This window comes from Anser cygnoides, chromosome 1 (genome assembly GCF_040182565.1).
Source record: "Anser cygnoides isolate HZ-2024a breed goose chromosome 1, Taihu_goose_T2T_genome, whole genome shotgun sequence".
Taxonomy (NCBI): Eukaryota; Metazoa; Chordata; class Aves; order Anseriformes; family Anatidae; genus Anser; species Anser cygnoides.
The window spans coordinates 9802395-9821937 of NC_089873.1; the positions used below are offsets into that span (position 1 = coordinate 9802395).

The 19543-nt window shown below is 33.7% G+C and overlaps 1 protein-coding gene across 4 annotated transcripts in view; it reads left to right on the plus strand.

Moving 5' to 3' along the window:
- The window catches only part of SEMA3E (semaphorin 3E), a 150856-nt gene that overhangs the window by 86873 nt on the left and 44440 nt on the right, over positions 1-19543 (plus strand). For 3 of the 4 annotated variants that reach the window (XM_013180479.3, XM_048062719.2, XM_066982189.1), the window contains exons 3-5: positions 858-917; positions 6797-6916; positions 12480-12584. In XM_013180479.3, the coding sequence (XP_013035933.1) occupies positions 858-917; positions 6797-6916; positions 12480-12584 (285 nt within the window). The remainder of the gene's footprint in view (positions 1-857; positions 918-6796; positions 6917-12479; positions 12585-19543) is intronic. The other variant, XM_013180480.3, reaches the window with a different exon arrangement.

Genomic DNA, 19543 nt, shown 5'->3' on the forward strand with positions numbered 1-19543 from the left:
TTTAGGGGGTTAAAATTATTTCAAGAAAATGAAGTAAATATAATTAAAAAAAAAACCTAACAGGAGATGGATTTAATTTTAAAATGTTTTTCAGATAGAATAATAATTTATTACTGGACTGTTGACAAAAATATCTTAATGATGACATCCATTTTTTCATACTTATTTGTTTTCAGCCAAGCCTGTTATCACTGAAATGAACATGATTTTTTTTTCACTTTAAAAAATACTAAGAAATAAAGTAACCATTCCAGTCTACTCAGTCAATGTTTAACATTGTTTTCATCCAAATAAATCATGCATTTGGAATGAAAATTAATTTTTTTTATAGTAGGTAACAGAAAAATGATCCTACTTGTATAATTTGGCTTCACTTCCAGTAATTGACTATGAAGAGCTGATCCTACTCCCATGAGGTTGATTGCTGACCCTCATTAACTTCCCTGTAAGCCATTTTCTTTCCTAAGTGCCACTTAAAGCAGGAAATCAGTAGTTCAAAATTAATACTCTAAGGGAAATTGTTGGAAGTCACTGACAATTTAGCAGGGACATTTCTACTCAATTTGTATAAAATGTCCAATACATTAACTTCTTTTAAATCTGTTTACTAGTATTAATTTTGCTGAGTTACCCTATGCAAAACTGTTATGTTGCAACAGAAGTATGTCACCATCTTGTACACTTTTATAGATATTTTAGCTAAATTATTTGGCTTGAAATCTGTTCAAAATGTAAGAGAAACTTGATTAAATGTTATACCATGCAATAAAATAGTCTCACATGAAGAGCAGTGGAAAAGCTGTATTAATACAATCAGACTACCAATTGAATGATTTCCTATGTTTGTTTTTCTTCAGATTCACTGGCCTAGTACACCTCTTCAGGCAGAAGAGTGCATAATTAAAGGAAGAGATGCTGTAAGTATCATTTATTACAAATCAAATATACTTTTATTATACTCATTGCTGACCCAAAACAAGGATTCAAGCGTCCCTAAATTTCAGATAGATCAAAGCATAGATATAATTCTAACTGTTGCAGCTTAAAAATATGTAACCGTTATGAATACACTAAATTATTAGTTTAATTGCTTTTCAAAGCAGCTCATAAACAGGCAATGAACGCTTGATCATCTGAACTTTCTCCTAATTCTTTCTCTGGTGATAGCAAAGAAGGTACCTTAGTAATTCCTTTTCCCATTTCTATTTCCCTTTCTTTTTATACATGTAGAATATCTTATCTGTTTAAACCTTCTCACATTCCAATTCATTTCTAAAATTCAAATTCTCTAGAAACATTCAAAAAGCAGCTAAATTATTAGTAATTATAAGATATATTCAAAATCCTTTTGCCCTGTAGGTTTTCTGGCATACTAATATAAATATTTTATTTTAACGAACCTAGAAGCTGTTCTGTTCTTGTGTTTCAGTGCTTTGACTTTAATCACTTCCCAGGAAAAGACATGAAAGCTCACTGACATACAGTGGCTGATATCATTGGCATGACAGGATGAAAGTTCTTCTGGATGGGAGCTCTCTATAATTTTGCAGCGTACCAAGCTCATTATCTGCACCTCATAAATACACAGCAAATACAACACCTAATAAATCTCACAGCTGTGAGAGCTCACACTTTAGCAAAGGATTTGAAAATGATGAGAGTTTTACAGCAACAGTGATAAGAACACATAACAAGGAAGGGCACATGCAGTGTTTTCCCACGAAACACAGCAATCAGGCAGCCTTGATGATACCACCACATATTCACTGTGAAGCCTAGGAAGCAATAAAGATTCTGGTTGAGGTACAAGCATGAGAAACGTCCACATCAAGGGAATGGATGAATCAGAGTGGAAAAGATAATATAAAATAATAATAATAATAATTATTATTATTATTAATTATTCTACTTAATACTTTAGTCCTCGCACTCACATGGCTTAGAACTGATTTTTTTTTAGGTATATTAGAAGTTCATTGCATTTTTCTGGAAGCTTTTGGACCTTTGAGGATTTCAGGTGTCATGTTGAATATGGTGTTTTTCTATATTATCTGAACTTCATGGTCATATTAAATGAATCAAAAATCTAAGGTGTTTCAGTTTTATTTAATACTACTTTTCAGCATAGGCTGCAATTACATTAAAGCTCTGTCATTTTTTCTTCACCATTACACAATACAATGTATTTTCTGATACTTTGAAAATATTCTTTGGGTTAAATAAATGCATAAATAGGTATGGTTGTTCCAATGTAATGTAAAGTTTTCACCCTCAGACTCTCTAAGGATTCCCTAAAATTTGAAACCTTTAAAAATTCATTCTGCTAGTGTGTCTTCAAATGTGCACTGTAATGAATATGATCATTCATTACATATGTTTCTCACATTCTCTCTGTGAATGTCAGCTGTCTCATTTTCTAAGAAGAAAATCAGAGAATTTTTAAATAAACACAAGAATACAGAATTGGTGTCTTAAAAAAACAGGAAAAAATGTTAAAATTGTGAAAGCTGGAAATATTTTAATACCAACAAATAGTGAATGATACTCTGGTCCTCATGCAAGACCTAATTATGTGTGGGACAATGTAAATGGGTAAGGTTAATTAATTTCAGAGAATCCTTAGTAATTTTCATTAACCTGATCAGTATTCAGTGAGCTAAATTGCTCAACATGCAGAGAATCTAAATTAGAAACAAAATTACTTGCCTTCTCATCTTCATTTTTTGTAGCCATAAATGAATATTGTCCTAATGGTGTTATATCTTAAAATCAACCCTTTGCCTTTTCTAAGTTCTGAATTCTATTTTTCACACTATAAAGTCTCTGAGAAAACAAACAAACAAACAAACAAACAAAAAAACTCATCAGTGGTCTTTCAAAGTTTTTTCTTGTTTATTTCCATCTTTATTTTCCTTTACAAAAGATCTGGTGCTCACTGCATAACTGATATTAAGGAGGTCTGAAAATGTTGTAATAAGCATCTCAGTGTTGAGGAACTCCAAGTGTTCTCTGCTAGCTCTCTCTGTATGACACAACAAACCACTTTTACAAGCTTTTACAATCTTTAAATCTTAGCGGTTCGTCTTGTACCAGTAAAACCAAATACTGTAGTCATAAACAAAATTTTAGAAAGCTTGCAACAGACTAAAGAGGACATTTGGAAAAGTCTTGTATTAACAATTGCATCGTCTTAAACTCAGGTCACACTTTTCTGATCCAGTTCAAGCCAAGGATAAAATCGTTCTGCTCTCATCCAGTGTGCCAGGAAACACACCTGTAGGCCTGTGGTCTGAGAGCTTTTGATCCTTTCAATTATTTTATCAGAACTGGAAATCATACAGAAACAGAAATCAAATTATGTTGTGATGACTAACTCCTTCACACTAAGAAGTTTCAGATGAATGAAATTCTACAAATGTATTAATATGTCTACAGAGCCTCCTAAAGATAAACACAATATTTAATAATTTAATATAGTAGGAAGACAACTTATTTTAATATCTCCTGCCTGATTCTTCCTTGTTACATGTACAAGATATTATTAATGGGGTCAACAGCAGTGTCTAGTTGTCTTTTTTTTTTCATTTGTTTTGATAAAGGCTACCCATTTGGAATGACTTTTTCTATATTTGGTGTCTTCTCCGCAGAATTTTTCATGCTTTTCTGTGAAGACACACAGGAGAAAAATTGTATAATTTTTGCTCATGCAAAGAAAAATATAATCCTAAGATCTCTGTTCCTCTAAAGTGCTTTTGAGACAAAGATCAAGAGTTGCAGAGATATGTGGATAAAAAAAATAATAATAAAAAATGGAGAAAAAAGAGATCACCACAGAGACAGAACAGAGGGAATAAGTCAGGAAGGTCATATTTGGAAGAGAGAGAGAATGAGGAAGAATATCAGTGCAAAACATCTACTTAAAAAGCTACAAAACATCATAAAACTACTATGTTTTAACATTCCACTACTGCCAGTTAGTAAATATGTATGAAATACAAGCAAAGTGGGTATCTCTGTGTGCTGATTTTCACGTACTTGATGACATCCCACTAATCTCAATTCACTGTTTCTCTGTTTGTCTAGGAATTTAAGTAGAATATTTTTTTTCAGTGGGTCTAAAAAGTATTGTCAGGTGACAGACCATGTAGATGCCACATGGAAGAAGACATTATTGTTGTTGTTATTATTATTATTATTATTATCGGTTTCCTTTTAAAAAAAAAAAAAGAAAAAAAAGAAAAAAAAGTAGGAAAGAAAAAAATGAAAAGGAAACAAAATAAAATAAAAAAATCTAAGAATTAAGAAATGCAAAGAGTGATATTAAACAAGGTTCATTTGTCCTTTGCATATACAGGTTGCCCAGAACAGTTAAAGTTGTTGCCCCATCCCTGGAAGTGTTCAAGGCCAGGTTGGATGGGGCTTTTGGCAACCTACTCTAGTGGGAGGTGTCCCTGCTCATGGCAGGGGGGTTTGAACTGGATGGTCTTTAAGGACCCTTCCAACCCAAACTACTCTATGATTCTATGATATTCATATTTAATTACACAGCGTGTTACCTGCCTGTGTAGGCTACCTATTTCTTTTGCAGAATCACAGAATAGTTGACGATGGAAGGGGAATGGCCCCATCCCTGATGCCCATGTACAAGCAGAGACAATTTAAGCAGAACCTGGTGTCCAGTTGCCTTGTGTGGATGAAGTCCCCTACAAGGACCAGGTCCTATGAATGTGAGGCTGCTCCTATCTGTCTGTCAAGGGCCTTGTGTTTATTCTACATTTCCAGGTGACTTGTAGCAAGTATCCAGTATAATGTCACCTATCCCTCTCTTCCCTTTAATCCTAACCCATGAAACTCAGTCAGCTCCTCATCCATCCACAGGCAGAGCTTAATGCTCTCACAAATAAAGGACAGCACCTTCTCATCATCTTCCCAACCTGCCCTTCCTAAAAAGCCTGCATCATTTCATTACAACACTCCATCAGGGAGCCATCCCACCACATCTCCATGACCCCAGCAAGATCATAATCCTGCAACTGCATCCACATCTCTGAGTCATCATGTTTATTCCCCATACTGTGTGCATTAGTGTACTGGCACTTAAGAGAGGCACCTCAGCATGTCAGATTCCTAGAGCGGGTTTGAGAGACTTCTCCACGCTGGTGCCCTGTATGTATTTCCCTGCTTACATGCAACTGTTGGAAGTGACCCTGCTTACACCCAATGTTGTTGATTCCGTGCTCCTGTCATTCCTGTCACATCACCACATATCCTCTGTTCATCAACCCTGTCCATCATTCACAGGGCTGCTGATTACTCTCTCTCCCCTCCATCATTTCGTTTTAAGCCCTCATTTTAGAGTCAACCATCATTTTGGGAAAAAAAAAAAAAAAAAAACTTCTCAATTACCATAACATAACTTCTCAGTGATAGTTTAAGGAGAAGCATGTAACAAAGGAGAATTTTTCCATACGATACTTAATTTTTTGTTGGATAAATTAGAAGACTTGCACTGAATGCTGCAAATTCTGCAAAAGATTGCCAAAAGACAGTTTTTTAGTTTTGAACCCAACTTAGCTTTGCAAGAGCTGTATTCTGGCCATGGCTCTGCCACAGACTCATCCTCTGAAACAATAACTTCTTTCAAATGGTCATTAAGAACCAGGATTGTTCTTATCTAAATATACTAGTCCAAAAACTGGACTGAGAGCAAAATTTCCAAAATGAAATTCCTCCACTCTCTTTTACACATTCATTTTATGATAGATTAATTTGTCTTTTGGAGATGTATGGCCTTCTTCACTGAGTATTTGAAGAGTCTAGAAGAAAAGCTTTGATTAGAAGGCTAAACTTTATAATAGCTGAAGTTATCTGAGATTAATCCCATTATAATTGTCTTCCACTTCATATGACCTGGGTCTTAAAACCCAGGGTCTGAGAGGCAGAAATGTCACACAATGAGTGAAAATGAATGGAAATTTTACTCAAGATATAGAAAATATTGCATAATATTAAATACTCCAATAATTCAAGTCCCAGGAGTTCCAAAATTAATGGATACACTTTTCTCACTCTGTCTGTTCCTGGTTTAGCACAGGAAGAGTAATGACCCCACATCTCAAAGCAATGCTTAAAAATTTTTTAATTGCAATATTTATGAAGCTGCAAATACACTGAGTCCCAAAGTATTGCCTCAGGGAAAATGAATAACTTCTTCTTCAAAGGAGAGTGTGAATGGTGGAACTAAAAGAAAGCATGATGTTATACAAAATAAAAAATATTGATTAGCAATGAATTACACACACACAAAATAGTTATGCAGTAGCCTTAAGAAAAAAAAAAAAAAAGCATTATTTTTCTTGAGTTTATTTAACTTGTGAGGGAAGCCATTTGCTGACTATTCATATCTCTTGCTCTGAAGTTAATGCCCAGTGCATCTAATAAAAGTTAGTAAAATTAATATCTAGATTTAGAGAATATACTTGAGATTAAAGAAGCACAAAATATGTTTTATAACTTATTAACTCCTGACTCATAAAGTGCTTAAAATAAGCTGTGATAAATAAAAGCTCTAAACATGCTTCTAAACAGAAGTGTCCATCCATGGATTTGGTGAGACTGAGGTACTAGTATAAAGTGGGAGAACTAAGATTTTATACATGATGGAAAAGAAATTCTCTGTATGCAGACCACCACCTGAAGGCACATGACGTTAAAAAAAAAAAAAAAAAAGTTTTTAATCTATCCTTTTTAACAGAAATGCTAAGATATTTCGATGTATATTTTTTATGTAAACTAGGATGAATGTGCGAATTATGTCCGTGTCCTTCACCGATACAACAGAACACATCTCCTGGCTTGTGGAACAGGAGCTTTTGATCCACTCTGTACCTTTATTAGGGTTGGGCATCCATCAGAGGTAAGAAATCTCTTTTATAGTAATGACTCTTTAGATTTATATTGCAGCAAAACCTCTATGGCTAAAAATAAATATTTAAATTCAAGTGCTCAGAGTTCTCATAGAAAGCATACAAGAGGTTGTTTTTCTCAATAGAAATGTAATCATCATCCAAAATTAAGTTTGTGACTAGGGGATCTCACTAATAAGGTATATTTTGGAGAATTAAACTAAAGCCTCATCTTTTCATCTTAGAATTTTATATCATTTGAGCTGATACAACACTTTTTGAAACAGCATTCTTCTTAAATATTTCATTTTTTAGCACAATCTGGTTTTTTTTTCTGTTTTGTTTTATGAAATAGTGCACTGTATAACAAATACATATATTTAGTTTGATGGCAGATGGAATATCTTAAGCATTTTTTACTGAATTCAGCTTTTAGTGTCGATTGTATTCAGCAATGCTGAATGTATTCAGCAATTCCTTAATATTAATTTTAACTGGGTGAAATAATACTACACAGCAGATCATTAAGTGTAGCATAGAATCTATAAAATCTGGATCATTCCTGCCTCAATTATATTAGATCAGAGTTAAAGAATCACCAAATATACCAATTCCTCATTTTAAATTAGTGTCTAAATGTCCTTAAGTACCTTCTCCTGATTGTATGAATAAACTTTGTTACTACATGGAGACCACAATGCTGACTGGTTGGACTTTGGACTTGCTTACATCCTGATTCCCTTTATCCTTGTTTCCTCCTGCTCCTACATACAGCCAATAAATAAATAAATAAATAAATAAATCATGAATTTATTCTGAAATTCCCTCAAAAAAAAAAAAAGTCTTCTTAGATAGTGTGGAAAGGTATAAATTAAAGGTATAGATTACATTATCAGTTCTGGACCTGCTGGTCCATATGGAAACATCAAAACTGAAATTCAACATGAAAATTGGACACTTAGAGCAATCTCTTTGCATATACTTAGTAGTGATGAAAAAATTATTTATTCTACTATAAGGTAAAGCAACCAGTAAGGAATCCCACTGTTTATCCAAGCTGCCCTGAATTTGGAAATTTTCAGTAGGATGCTAGAGAAGCATGTGTGACGACTGCTTTTAGGAATCTGACCAGAGATTCCTGGTCATGCAGTTTGAAGATGCGCTGGATAATGGTTTGGCTTAGTTGTCTCATGTTTAGTGACATCTCCCAGTAAAGTTGAATGTTTGTCATGGAGCTGATGTTAAAACACCACCCAAGAGAGTTCTTGCTTTCTCCATGCCATGGAGAGGATTTTCAATTTGATTGCAGTTATATTAGTCCACTTTAGAGGCAGGTTTAATTTTGTATATTGTTTATAAAATAACATAGAATGAACAATAATAACCAAATTTACTGATGATCATAAGAAAAATTAAAACTTCTAAATAAATATTCACAAGCGTTTTCCTTTTCTTTTCCATATTTTAGGTTTGCCAAAATCTTTAAGATATGTTATAAATAATCAGTTGATTGTATGTATATACAACAAGAAAAAAAAATTAATGTTTTATGGAGCTGAGATTGGATAAACTGGAAAAAAACTCCGCTATATTCTAGAAAATTAAAGTTTGGTTTTGAATTATGTTGTGTAAGTTTAAGGGTCACCTTCAATTGTGAAAGAAATATTGCAAATATACCTTGTATTTATTTATTTATTTTTGCCTAGTTCCAACCCCCCTGCCATGGGCAGGGACATATTTAACTAGACCAGGGTTGCTCAAAACCCCATCCAACCTGTCCTTCATCACTTCTAGGGATGAGGAAGTGTATGTTAGTATTTAAGTTAAAATACGATGATGATGATGATGATGATGATGATGATAATCTTAATGTGTATTTTAACTGTATGTTAACATAAATATGTGACTACAGGGGACATTCTTCCTTCCCACCCCAACACACCTGCAGTTATTCCATATCAGAATTATTCACTTTATCAGTCTATTAATAATGTGTTTTCCCTAATTCCTTTTCTCACAGATTTCAGCTTATGCTCTCCTAAGCAATCTGGTTTTATTCCATCTTCTACATCACACTCCAATTGTTATTTCATATTTAGCTGGCAGTTTTGTGCCTACTATGTCGAAACAGCTATTCTTCAGACTTTTCTCATACATACAGTTTTACTTATTGGTGTATTGGTCAGAACAGCAGGAAAACAAAGAATAGGGGCTAGAGATGATTTAAAATAAGCACTTGGCTCAAATAAATATTAATAATAGATATAAATTTTTATAAAGTCTACCATATAAGTCAATAAAGGTATTTATTTTAGTAATATATATATATATTTTAATAAGCCTTTCTGTGTAAAAGTTTACCCCTTTGACAGATTAAACTAGAACCACATCACCAGAAACAATCTCCAAGGATCCAGTCTATGCTGTAAACCTTTATCTGCTGCTAAAATCAGAAGCACTTCAATAGTTAAGAATGCAGTACAGGACTTACATTTAAAGCTATTTGACATTCAGAAATACACTGTCTTCTAAAACTGAGGAACTAAATAATGAGCAATTAAAAAAAAAAAGTGAATTTGCATTTCTTCTTTGGTACTATTATGAACCTTGTGTCAGGCTTCCTTGTACAGTTTAAAAGAAGCAATATCTATATATTTAGGAACACTATTTAGGAATGTGTAAGCAACAGGCTAATAAAAATAGAAACCAAACAAACAAATAATGAGAAACAAGATTTGTATATAAGAATGTGTGGCCCATGATCCTCCCCTTATGTATCACTGTCCTTCCTTTCCTTCTTTTTGTTTATTATTCTCCTTTTTAAAACTGAAGTTCTAAAACTTTACTCACACTGAAGTCATGGGAAAATTACAATTTTTCTGTTTATGTAGACCAACAGGAAACTCATTTGCTACACCAGTAGCTATAAGGACATAAGTAGCTAGACTAGTTTCCATTATCTGAAAAGTTGACCATCAGGATTAAAAAAAAGATAGGTGCCATGTGTATGGTAGTTTAAAAATAACACATGGTATGTGCTTGAGTGGAGAAATTGTAATCTTGAAGGATAAGGTTATCATATAACTGCAGGAAGTAAAGGGACCAGATCTGTCCTCAGAAAATTGCAGTTCAGACTCTGTGGTTCTCTCTGGTGAGAGTATCCTGAGTCAGTAACTTCAATTATTGTCTTGCAGTTTCGTCCACCTCAGCTCTCTTGCCTCTGTCTGGCTGTCTGACTTTCATGGAAAAGAGAATAACAAATGGTTGGCAGCTGCTCACCAAACTCTTTAGGTCCAACCATGGAAATAACCTAATCAGGGAATACAGTGATCCTTACACAGCACTACTGGCTCCCAGCCAGCCTCAGATAGAGACCATGACAGCATCATAATGTGCATTTTTCTGAATTTATTTTTATTACTAAGAACAGTTGTACAAAAACAGGTTTGTTCTTTCTTATACATTAATGCATCTATTTCTTCTTTACTACCCAGTTCAGAGCACAATTGCACCCATCTGGCTTGATAACATGCTCCCCAGATACTAGTGATGTTTCCAGCAAACAGAAAACTGATTAAGAGAATTATAATCTTAGGGGGAGACATTACAAGAAAAAAGATGTCTCTACATAAATATTTGTAATGAAGTGGGATAAAATAGCACAATGCAACAAGAGAAAATTTGACCATACCAAAAGCAATCTTAAAAATATAAGAACATTCCATTCTACGCAGCAGCAAAAACATGTCTCTTAAAAACAAACAAACAAACAAACAAAAAGCTAGTAAAACTGAGACTTTTTATTTAAGGGGTAAATGCTGGTTTATAATACATAGTTACTGCATAGAAAGAAATTTTCTTATATATATTCATATTTTTTTAATATATTGAACTTCATTATAAGCAAAATCTAATTTTGATTTGTGAAGTAGGTTGCTTCTGAACAGAATCTCTTTGAGATCTTTTATATTTGAATGTTTCTATACCTTCTTTTAACAATGACACTTTGCAGACCTTTTGAGTTATCAAGTGTGGGAGGAAAAAAAATAATTTTAGCAGACTTCTGTGTATCTACATACCTAGCTATCAGAGCATATAAAGCATTAAGTCTCCCATATGGAATTATGAACCAGAAGTATCAACACAGAAGAAATACTTGCTTTGTGGTCCCTACCTTAAATTAAGTGTCAGTATTGCTTCCTGAGCAATACTGACAAGGCAAGATGTAATCCTCTCAGTAAAAAACTGCAGGTTCTTGAATTGTAATGTGCATGTTAATAACAGTTAGATATTGTAGATGTTTAAGAACTTGATAGAATAGCAGGACTGTATTTTCTATAACCTTGGCCCTTGCAATTTACTGAAAAAGACAAGAGAAACAGTGTGGTGGAACAAAATAACCAGCTGAGATTCTAGCTCTTCTGTCTCAGTAGTCCCATGTTGCAGGAAAATGTATTTTGTTGCTGGATAATAATGAATGCTTACATTAAATTATCCTTTTCTGAATACCTTTTTGGTAAGAAAATGAAGTATAACAGTTCTTCCTTTGGACTGTGATAATATCCCAAAGACGGGTTCATGCTTGTATTCATATTCTACATCATTGTCTATCCTGATTCAATAATTAGCATGCTTTTGTGAGGTGCACTCCATCTTATGAAAAAGAATGTTCTTCCTCCAGTAAATAGTCTTTCCTCCCTATGCAACTACAAATGCATACTTTCTCATCCAAAACAGGTTTGAGTTGTGTCTTGCAAAACACTGGACTCCTGTCAGCAATCAGTGAAGACAAAATATTTTTTTTCTCAAAAATAGGCAGAATTTGGTTGCCTAATTGGCAGAGCATTATTCATTGTAACTTACTGAAATTCAGAACCTTTAAGTTTCTGAAAAAAAAAAAAAAAAAGGTAAAAAATGTAATCAGTTTTCCTAGAAAATATTAATCTAACTTACTATATGGTAATTGAAATCTTTCATAATAAAGTTATATTCAGATACCTTATATAATGATTAAATTATTCTTTCATGCTTTTCATGGCTTATAGAAATATCATACTAGAAGTAGTATCTATAGATCATGATTATAGAAATATCATGATCTTTATTTTAAATAATTTAAGTTTTTAATTATTTCAACTAAATATTTTTAAATAATTATACTTGAGCATGTTAATCATATAAAAAATAAGCAACATTTATTGGATTTGTTGAATTCCATGTCAAACTTTTGTTCTACAACTACAGTCTCATGAAATATATTTTACTAATTCAAATTATTTATAAATTCTATGATACATTATATAACCATTTGAAAAAATAAATGTATGACAGATTAATACAGTTATTTTATTTTAATATTGGTTTAATTGATACTGCTGTGGAATTCCAGGCTGTTCACTTTAGTAATGCTGTTGCCAGATATTACCTTTCTAAAAATATACAATTATGGTCAATGATAGCAACAAACAGCTTTTGATTTTTTTTCTCTCTTTCTAATTGGTTTGATTCTGATGAATGTTGCTTTCCCAAATCTAAACATTTCAACAAATTACCCAACATTTTTCTGCTATTTAGAAGTTACAAATCAGGAAAAATTTGACTGCTGATTCTGAAGACAGAACTAAGCTGGAGTTTCCAAAAGAGCATACTACAAAAGAGCATACTCCAACAAAACATAAGGTAATTGCCAGCTGCTAAGTAAGCTCATTATCACTGACTTCATGAAATATTTTCAAATGTCAAAAAGGCCATGCATATCAGGAAGAGGTTGGGTTTGTCTATCATCCAGAAGAGAATTTCCTTCATTTTATTACAATTAACTTTTGTGTGTGTATGAACAAAGCAAGAGTCAGAGACCCTCCAACCCAAATTTCCCATGATGCACTGAATATGTATCCTTCCCACGCGCTCTGTGAGAACAAAATGAGATAAGTCTTCAAACAAAATATGAAGAAAAGATGAAGGAAATTAAAGAAAAAAAAATTGCTTCAATTCTTGGCAAATCAACTGTTGTCACTCCTGTTGCCTTTGATGCCACTAGGGAAAAGAAAAATAAAGTTTTGTACTAGAAGATGAGTAGATAAGAAGATGAGTCTGTAGAAGAAGATGAGAACAAGAAATGTTTTCCATATCAGTCAATGTTTCTTCACATCTACTTACTAGTAAAACAGTTCTCCTGTACTGTTGTAAATAGCTCAGAATACCCTAGATGAATTATGATGAACCATAGGTAAATCAGATGAAAATGTAGACCGCAGATAAACCTGCAGTCAGACAATGTTTTTTCTTAATGAGCTATCTATTCAACAGAGCAACAAGTTTTAGGAGCACCTTTCAAAGGTCCAGACTGCCTTATTAACAAACCCATGAAGTAGCTTTAACAATGTATGGGATTTCGACCAAATACAGCTAATATATTTGGTGTATTACTCAACCTCCATAGGATCTGCAACATGAATGGAAATTCCAAAAGAAAACAATTTGCAGAAATAATAACCTAGGTTTTTTCTATAAACTATATGGAGACAACAAGATACAACTGATTTATGGAGACTAAGGTCTATCTGCATGAGAAAAACCTGTTGAGGGAATGGAAGATGTGGTAATGAACAGTGCATTAGACATAGCAGCTGAGGAAACTAGGGCTGTTTAGTCTGGAAAAAAGGAGGCTGAGGGGAGACCTCATTTCTCTCTATAACTACCTGGAAGGAGGTTGTATTGAGGTGCACATCAGTCCCTTTTCTCATGTGACAGGTGATAGGACACAAGGAATTGGCTTCAGGTTACGCCAGGAGAGTTTTAGATTTGGATATCAGAAAAAAAAAAATAAATTATTCACAGAAAGAGTGGATAGGCATTAGAATGGGCTGCCCAGAAAGGTGGTAGAGTCACCATCCCTAGGGATATTTGGGAGATGTGTGGATGTGGCACTTAGGGACATGGTGTAGCGGTGGACTTGGTAGTGTTAGGTAATGGTTGGACTTGATAATCTTAAGGGTCTTTTCCGATGTAAATGATTGTATGATTCTATGGTCAAGAACTTTTCTTCCAGAACATGCTGTAAATCTTTAATGTGTATGTTGAGCTGGCAGAGTACCATTTTCAGTGCCTCATATAACTAAGTAAACTGCCTGCAGCTGTATTTCTCCACCTCAGAGAGCTGATGGACTAAGTCATCCTTTCCACAAAACACCCTGGTTGTTTCAGGGATCCCACCCTAAATATTTCTAATCTGATGTACTGCTTATTAAACTCTTTCCTCTTCAATTAGCCTGATGGTATTCCACTTGTCAGGGAACAACAGCTCTAAATTCCAAGTCTTTAAGGCCTGTTAGAAAGAAACAGCCTTTAGTGAAGTAGCAGGTGTACTTGTTTGTAGAACAGTTCATTCAGGCTGGAATTTCTCCTGTCTTTCTAATCTGTGTTTCTCTTAATAATTCATTAGATTTGAGGAGTGACACTTGTTTTTCTATATATTCTGTAATTAGGATAAGGTTCAACTGTGCAATATGCTTTCCATTTGCCTTTCCCCCCCAAAAAATGTAGGTAAAATAAGTCCCTCAGTTCTTGCTTTAACAATTGAAGTGAATTGACATGTAAGTTAGAAAGAAACAGCCTTTACAGGAACATACAAGTATTCCAGTTTAATATCTTAGCTTAATATTTACATGGCAAAATTATTGTGTTCTTGACCAACATTTGGTAAAGTCATCATTATTTCAGATTGTTAAGGAACAAAATTCCATACATATTTATGTCTATTATGTTCAGATATTTTTTTCTGACGTACCTTTTTATAATCAAAACAATGATCTGCACAGTTATTCCATCTCCATGGTTTTTCCTATTACCTCATCTCCGCTCTCAGTTTGCAGAGGATTAGGGGGGAGGAACATCTGGTTCCACTGATCAAACAGAAGTGGGTGTTGGTCAGTCCTTCATTAAATAGAATGTGTGACAAATTCTTGTCCTGAAAATATTTGCTCAGAGACAGTGTTCCTCTTTGGAAGGATAAAAAGCCACCACTTAAAAACCCATCCACTAAATCTTAACATGTATATCAACACAATCTATTTGTGGAATTGAATCTGCAATGCTAAACTCTATGAAATTACTTTCTTATTGAAGTTCTCCGTATCTGCATTCATGTGAAACTATTAGTTAAGATGAGTGATCTTTAAACTAATGTCAAGAGTTCATGTACATAAAGTGACATCAAGTAAGACACTCACTGTCATAGAATTTTTGACCAGAAGAGATAATTATATCATCTAGTCTGAATTGCCACCTCACAGGCTGTTAAATTACATGAAAACATCCAAAAGCCTCAAATTTCATTTAGATTAAAGGACTTCAGGTTTTAGAAGTGAAATATGTGTGTGTTTCAAGAGAGATTAAAATGTTACCTAAACTCAGACAGGAAATGAATTAAGTTATTACATATCTCTAAGCTCGCAGCAAAAAACAAAGGTGCTGTGCTGCAACAGGGAAAAAGGAAAAAGGAACAAAAAAAAAGACCAACACCAACCTTAATCTGAAGAAATATTTCTTACTCAATCCATGTTTTATGTATGCATCCCTATGAAAATAAGCAAGTACTAGCTAAGCAACACATGAAAAAGATTTTACGCACTGATTCAAAAAACACCATCTCCAAAACTAGACAGCCTCTGATACTTTTGAGAAAAGATAAACATCCTCTTATGACACAAAAACTTTCCTTTCTAATCAAAGCTCATGTCTATGTGAGAATTCAAGTTTTTGAGATAGTTATAATAATTATCTTAATGAACAGTTACATATGTGAAGCTCAGTAAATTTAATGAAGAATGGGCAATTCTGTTCTTGCAAATGCTTTGCTTGGAAAGGAATAATTGGTATTGCATAAATAGAAACAAAGGCCTGAAAGGACCACCAGAACATTTTAGATCAGTCACACACTGCATGGATAATTTATCCCAGATATTGAATTAAAACATATTTAGGAAAATATGTACTGTCATTTTAAATAATCCAAAAAATGGTAAATCCACTCTTTCATTGGTGAGTTGTCCTAATATTTAATTGCTTTCAAAGTTAGGAAATTGCCACTTACTCAAGGTTAAATTTATCTAATTTCAACTTCCTGCCATTTAACCTTGATATGCCTGTGACAGCATAGTTGAAAATTCTCTTACTATCATTTCCACATCTTTTCCATATGTAAGTACCTATACACAAAGATCAAGCCACCTCTTCACTTTTTTGATAAGCTGAATAAATATAGCTCCTTAAATCTCCTACCACAAGAATGCCACAGCCATATTTGTGTCCTTCCTGTGAACTCTGCAGTATTTTTACATGTTCTGGAAGTGTGGACACTAGAACCAGACATGGTATTTGATGAGGCAAGGTCACTTCCCTACTTCAGTTTGAGATTCCTCTTTTTACAGATTTAAGTGCTGAGTTCTTGGCACAGCATCACACTGAAAATTCTCATTTTTGCATTCTGCGCACTTGACTCAAAGCTACTCTCTGGAGCCCAAAGTTATTCCAGTTAATTTTACACATTTAGTTGAGACAAATAATTAGTAGTCACATATAAGAAGGTAAATGAAGAGATCTCTAGAGATGCTTGTCACCTTTAGCTGTAACAAGGCACTTATGATATCCAAGATCCCAAATAAGGTACTACAGTATTTGAAGGTAGTTTGACTGAATGAAGATCTGAGCCTTCACCTTTTAGGGAATTCTTAAGTAATATCTTATGATATAAACTGTTGTCCTTTTTCCAAGATATATCACTTTGGATATGGTTGTGTTAAAATATATTTTGTCAGCTTCTGACCTTTAACTCTGTGTTTAGAGAATTCCATAACCTGAACACACTCAGAGCACTTATTATCATTTTCTCTTCAGTAGTTATGCCTGACGAGTCTTTTTGTATCATTCATAAACTTTACCATTAAAGAAGTAATATATTTGTTTAAATCAATGCTAAATTAAAAAATAAAAATAATATATAAAAAAATCAGCTTTCTATAAAAACAAAACAAAACAAAAACTTAGGAAAACCTTCAGGAAAGGAGGATTCATCAATACATACCTAATAACAACTATACTTTATTATAAATCAGCAGTTTATATACCTTAATAATTCCACAATGCACATTGTTTCATCAAATAGCTATGTAGTAAGTCAAATGCCACAGAGAAAGTCAAGTATTCTATATCAGCACAGTTGTTCTTATCAGTCAATCTTACACATTGTAACGAAGAACAGGTTCGTTTGACAGTACTCCTTATCCATAAAATGGGGTGAGTGACATACACTACTTTTGGGCACTATCTAAATATGTCTATATCTGAAATTTAAATTTAATTTGGCAGATCGGTAGAGATTATGAATTGATCACCCATATGAAATGAATTTTCCATTGTATTAAACCTGTCTTTTAGAAGATTAAAGACAGATGGTTAGGAGAGAATGAATCAATACAGAGGTATAATGTTATTAACCCAAAGAGAAAGAAATATTCCACCTGTGTGGTAATCTGATTGGGATAGGTAAACATTCCAGTCCTCATCATACTGATTTTTAGATTCTGCCACCTTTATTTATGATAGAAACTATTTTTCTAAGAGAGGGTACCGTATGAATTCTATGGCATTATTTGAGGAGTGGAGGTACTACACAAAAAGGTATTAGTCATCATAATTAAAACCAGCAAAAATTGAGCAATGACAGGGTTTAGATAATACAGGTTTATAAAATGCACCTTTAATACTCAATAATTCTTATAAAATTTCACTGTTTTTTTTTTTTTATTTTTTCTTGACTAAGATCTATCAAAAAAAAAATCCAGATTAAAAAGTAAACTAAAAAGAAATATTTCTTGCAGTTCATTAGTGTCATCAAGAGCAAATAGCTGGAGGCTCCTCAGGCAGTGGATCCAATCCCTTGCCCTTTCTTCCAGAATGCCCATTTTGGCATGCCTTACTGTAGCTCTGTGGAAGGACTATTATCTATCTAAGGCTCCCTTAGGCAGAGAGCACTTCCCCAGAGTATCTCTTTCTTTCTAAAATGCATTTCAGTTGAATGTAATCGTTGTCTTCTCTGTGCCTAATGCATCTGTTCCTCCATTCATCATCAAATCCTGTAATCTAACCTCAAAATACAGAGCTGTATCCTTCCCTGTTTCCTGACTTTTCTCCCCTAATTGTTATGATGGCAATCATCAAATAAAAAGACTTTTATCTTGTATTTGCTCTGGTGTGACCCTCACAGTCTCAAGACAAGTTTAGACTGTCAAAATCAAGGAAAATGGAAACTCTTGGCTGTCTAGGCTCTGTTCTATGTAAATACAGAGCAGTTCCTCACAAAACTTCCTTTGCTTATCTGCATAGTTTTTGTACTCTCTATAGCTCTTCTTTCACCCGGTCATAAGGCTATATCTCCATATACAAATGTTGGAAATGGTCCTATACACCATAAAACCCTAATGAGTTCATCTGTACTAAGCTAAGGTTTTGTAAAAGTGTGTCTCCTAAAATTCTGATGAATTCAATCACTTCTGCATAATAACATTGATCTGCCAAGGACAGATGCCCATGATTTCTATATGCAGTTTTTATTTTTGCCGGAGTATTTCACATGAATCAACTCAGAGAAATACATTATTTCTGTTACTTTAGGCCAGATATTTTGACAGAAGTCACAAATTTCTAATCCTTCAGCAAACCCAGACAGCAGTCTGACAGAGCTACAGATTTTAAACAGGTATTTTCATTGGTGCCTGAAGCGTATTAATCATTTGAATGTAGAATAAAAGACATAGACCTGAAAAATACATCTGATTTTTTAGGGAGGATTTAATGTCTGTAATATTTTATGCACTCTCGTCCCATATGATGATTGATCTTTTCAGTATGTCACTGAAGAGTAAGAGGATTGAAAACAGATCCTTGGAAGAAATACTACCCCCCCGAAATAATCTCATTTATGTCAAATAGAGGAGATCTGACTATTTCAAATGGCTCTTTGAGGACCCTAGCCTTAATATTTTATCCCTATTTGGATCAGAAAATAACCATTGAATGAACATGGAAGGCATAATTTTCAAATTTAGTAATCCTCTGACAACAGGCAGAACTATATTTTGCCAGTGCTTTTGCCAGGTACTTTTGAAAATTAACATTTGGAATTTTTTTAGAAGATTTTACATCATGAAATGAAAGGTATTTTTTCACTTCTGGAGCATCCTAGTTGTTGACTTAAATAGCATAGCAATTGGAGAAGGTCTTATAAACTCCATGGTATTCATTAGTTTTCTACTGGTTTTAGATTTTTAATTTTTCTTAATGAGTCTGTTGGATTTATACTGAACAGGCACCCATCTAATATTTGGGACTCTAATTATCAGAAACTGCTAATACATGTTTTTCTTATTGTCTAAATATGGGCTACAATACAAAAAGGATATATGATGTAAGTCTTTTCAGGTCTAACTCAATATGTTATTTTCTGTTGTTATGCAAAGAAAAGATATAGTGTTTATCTCTTTTACCACATGAGGTAAGATGTGATGAGGAAGACACAGATTAAGACAGGTCATTATGGAGTCAGAATTCAGTTTGGAGACTTGTATTTGAGTTATATT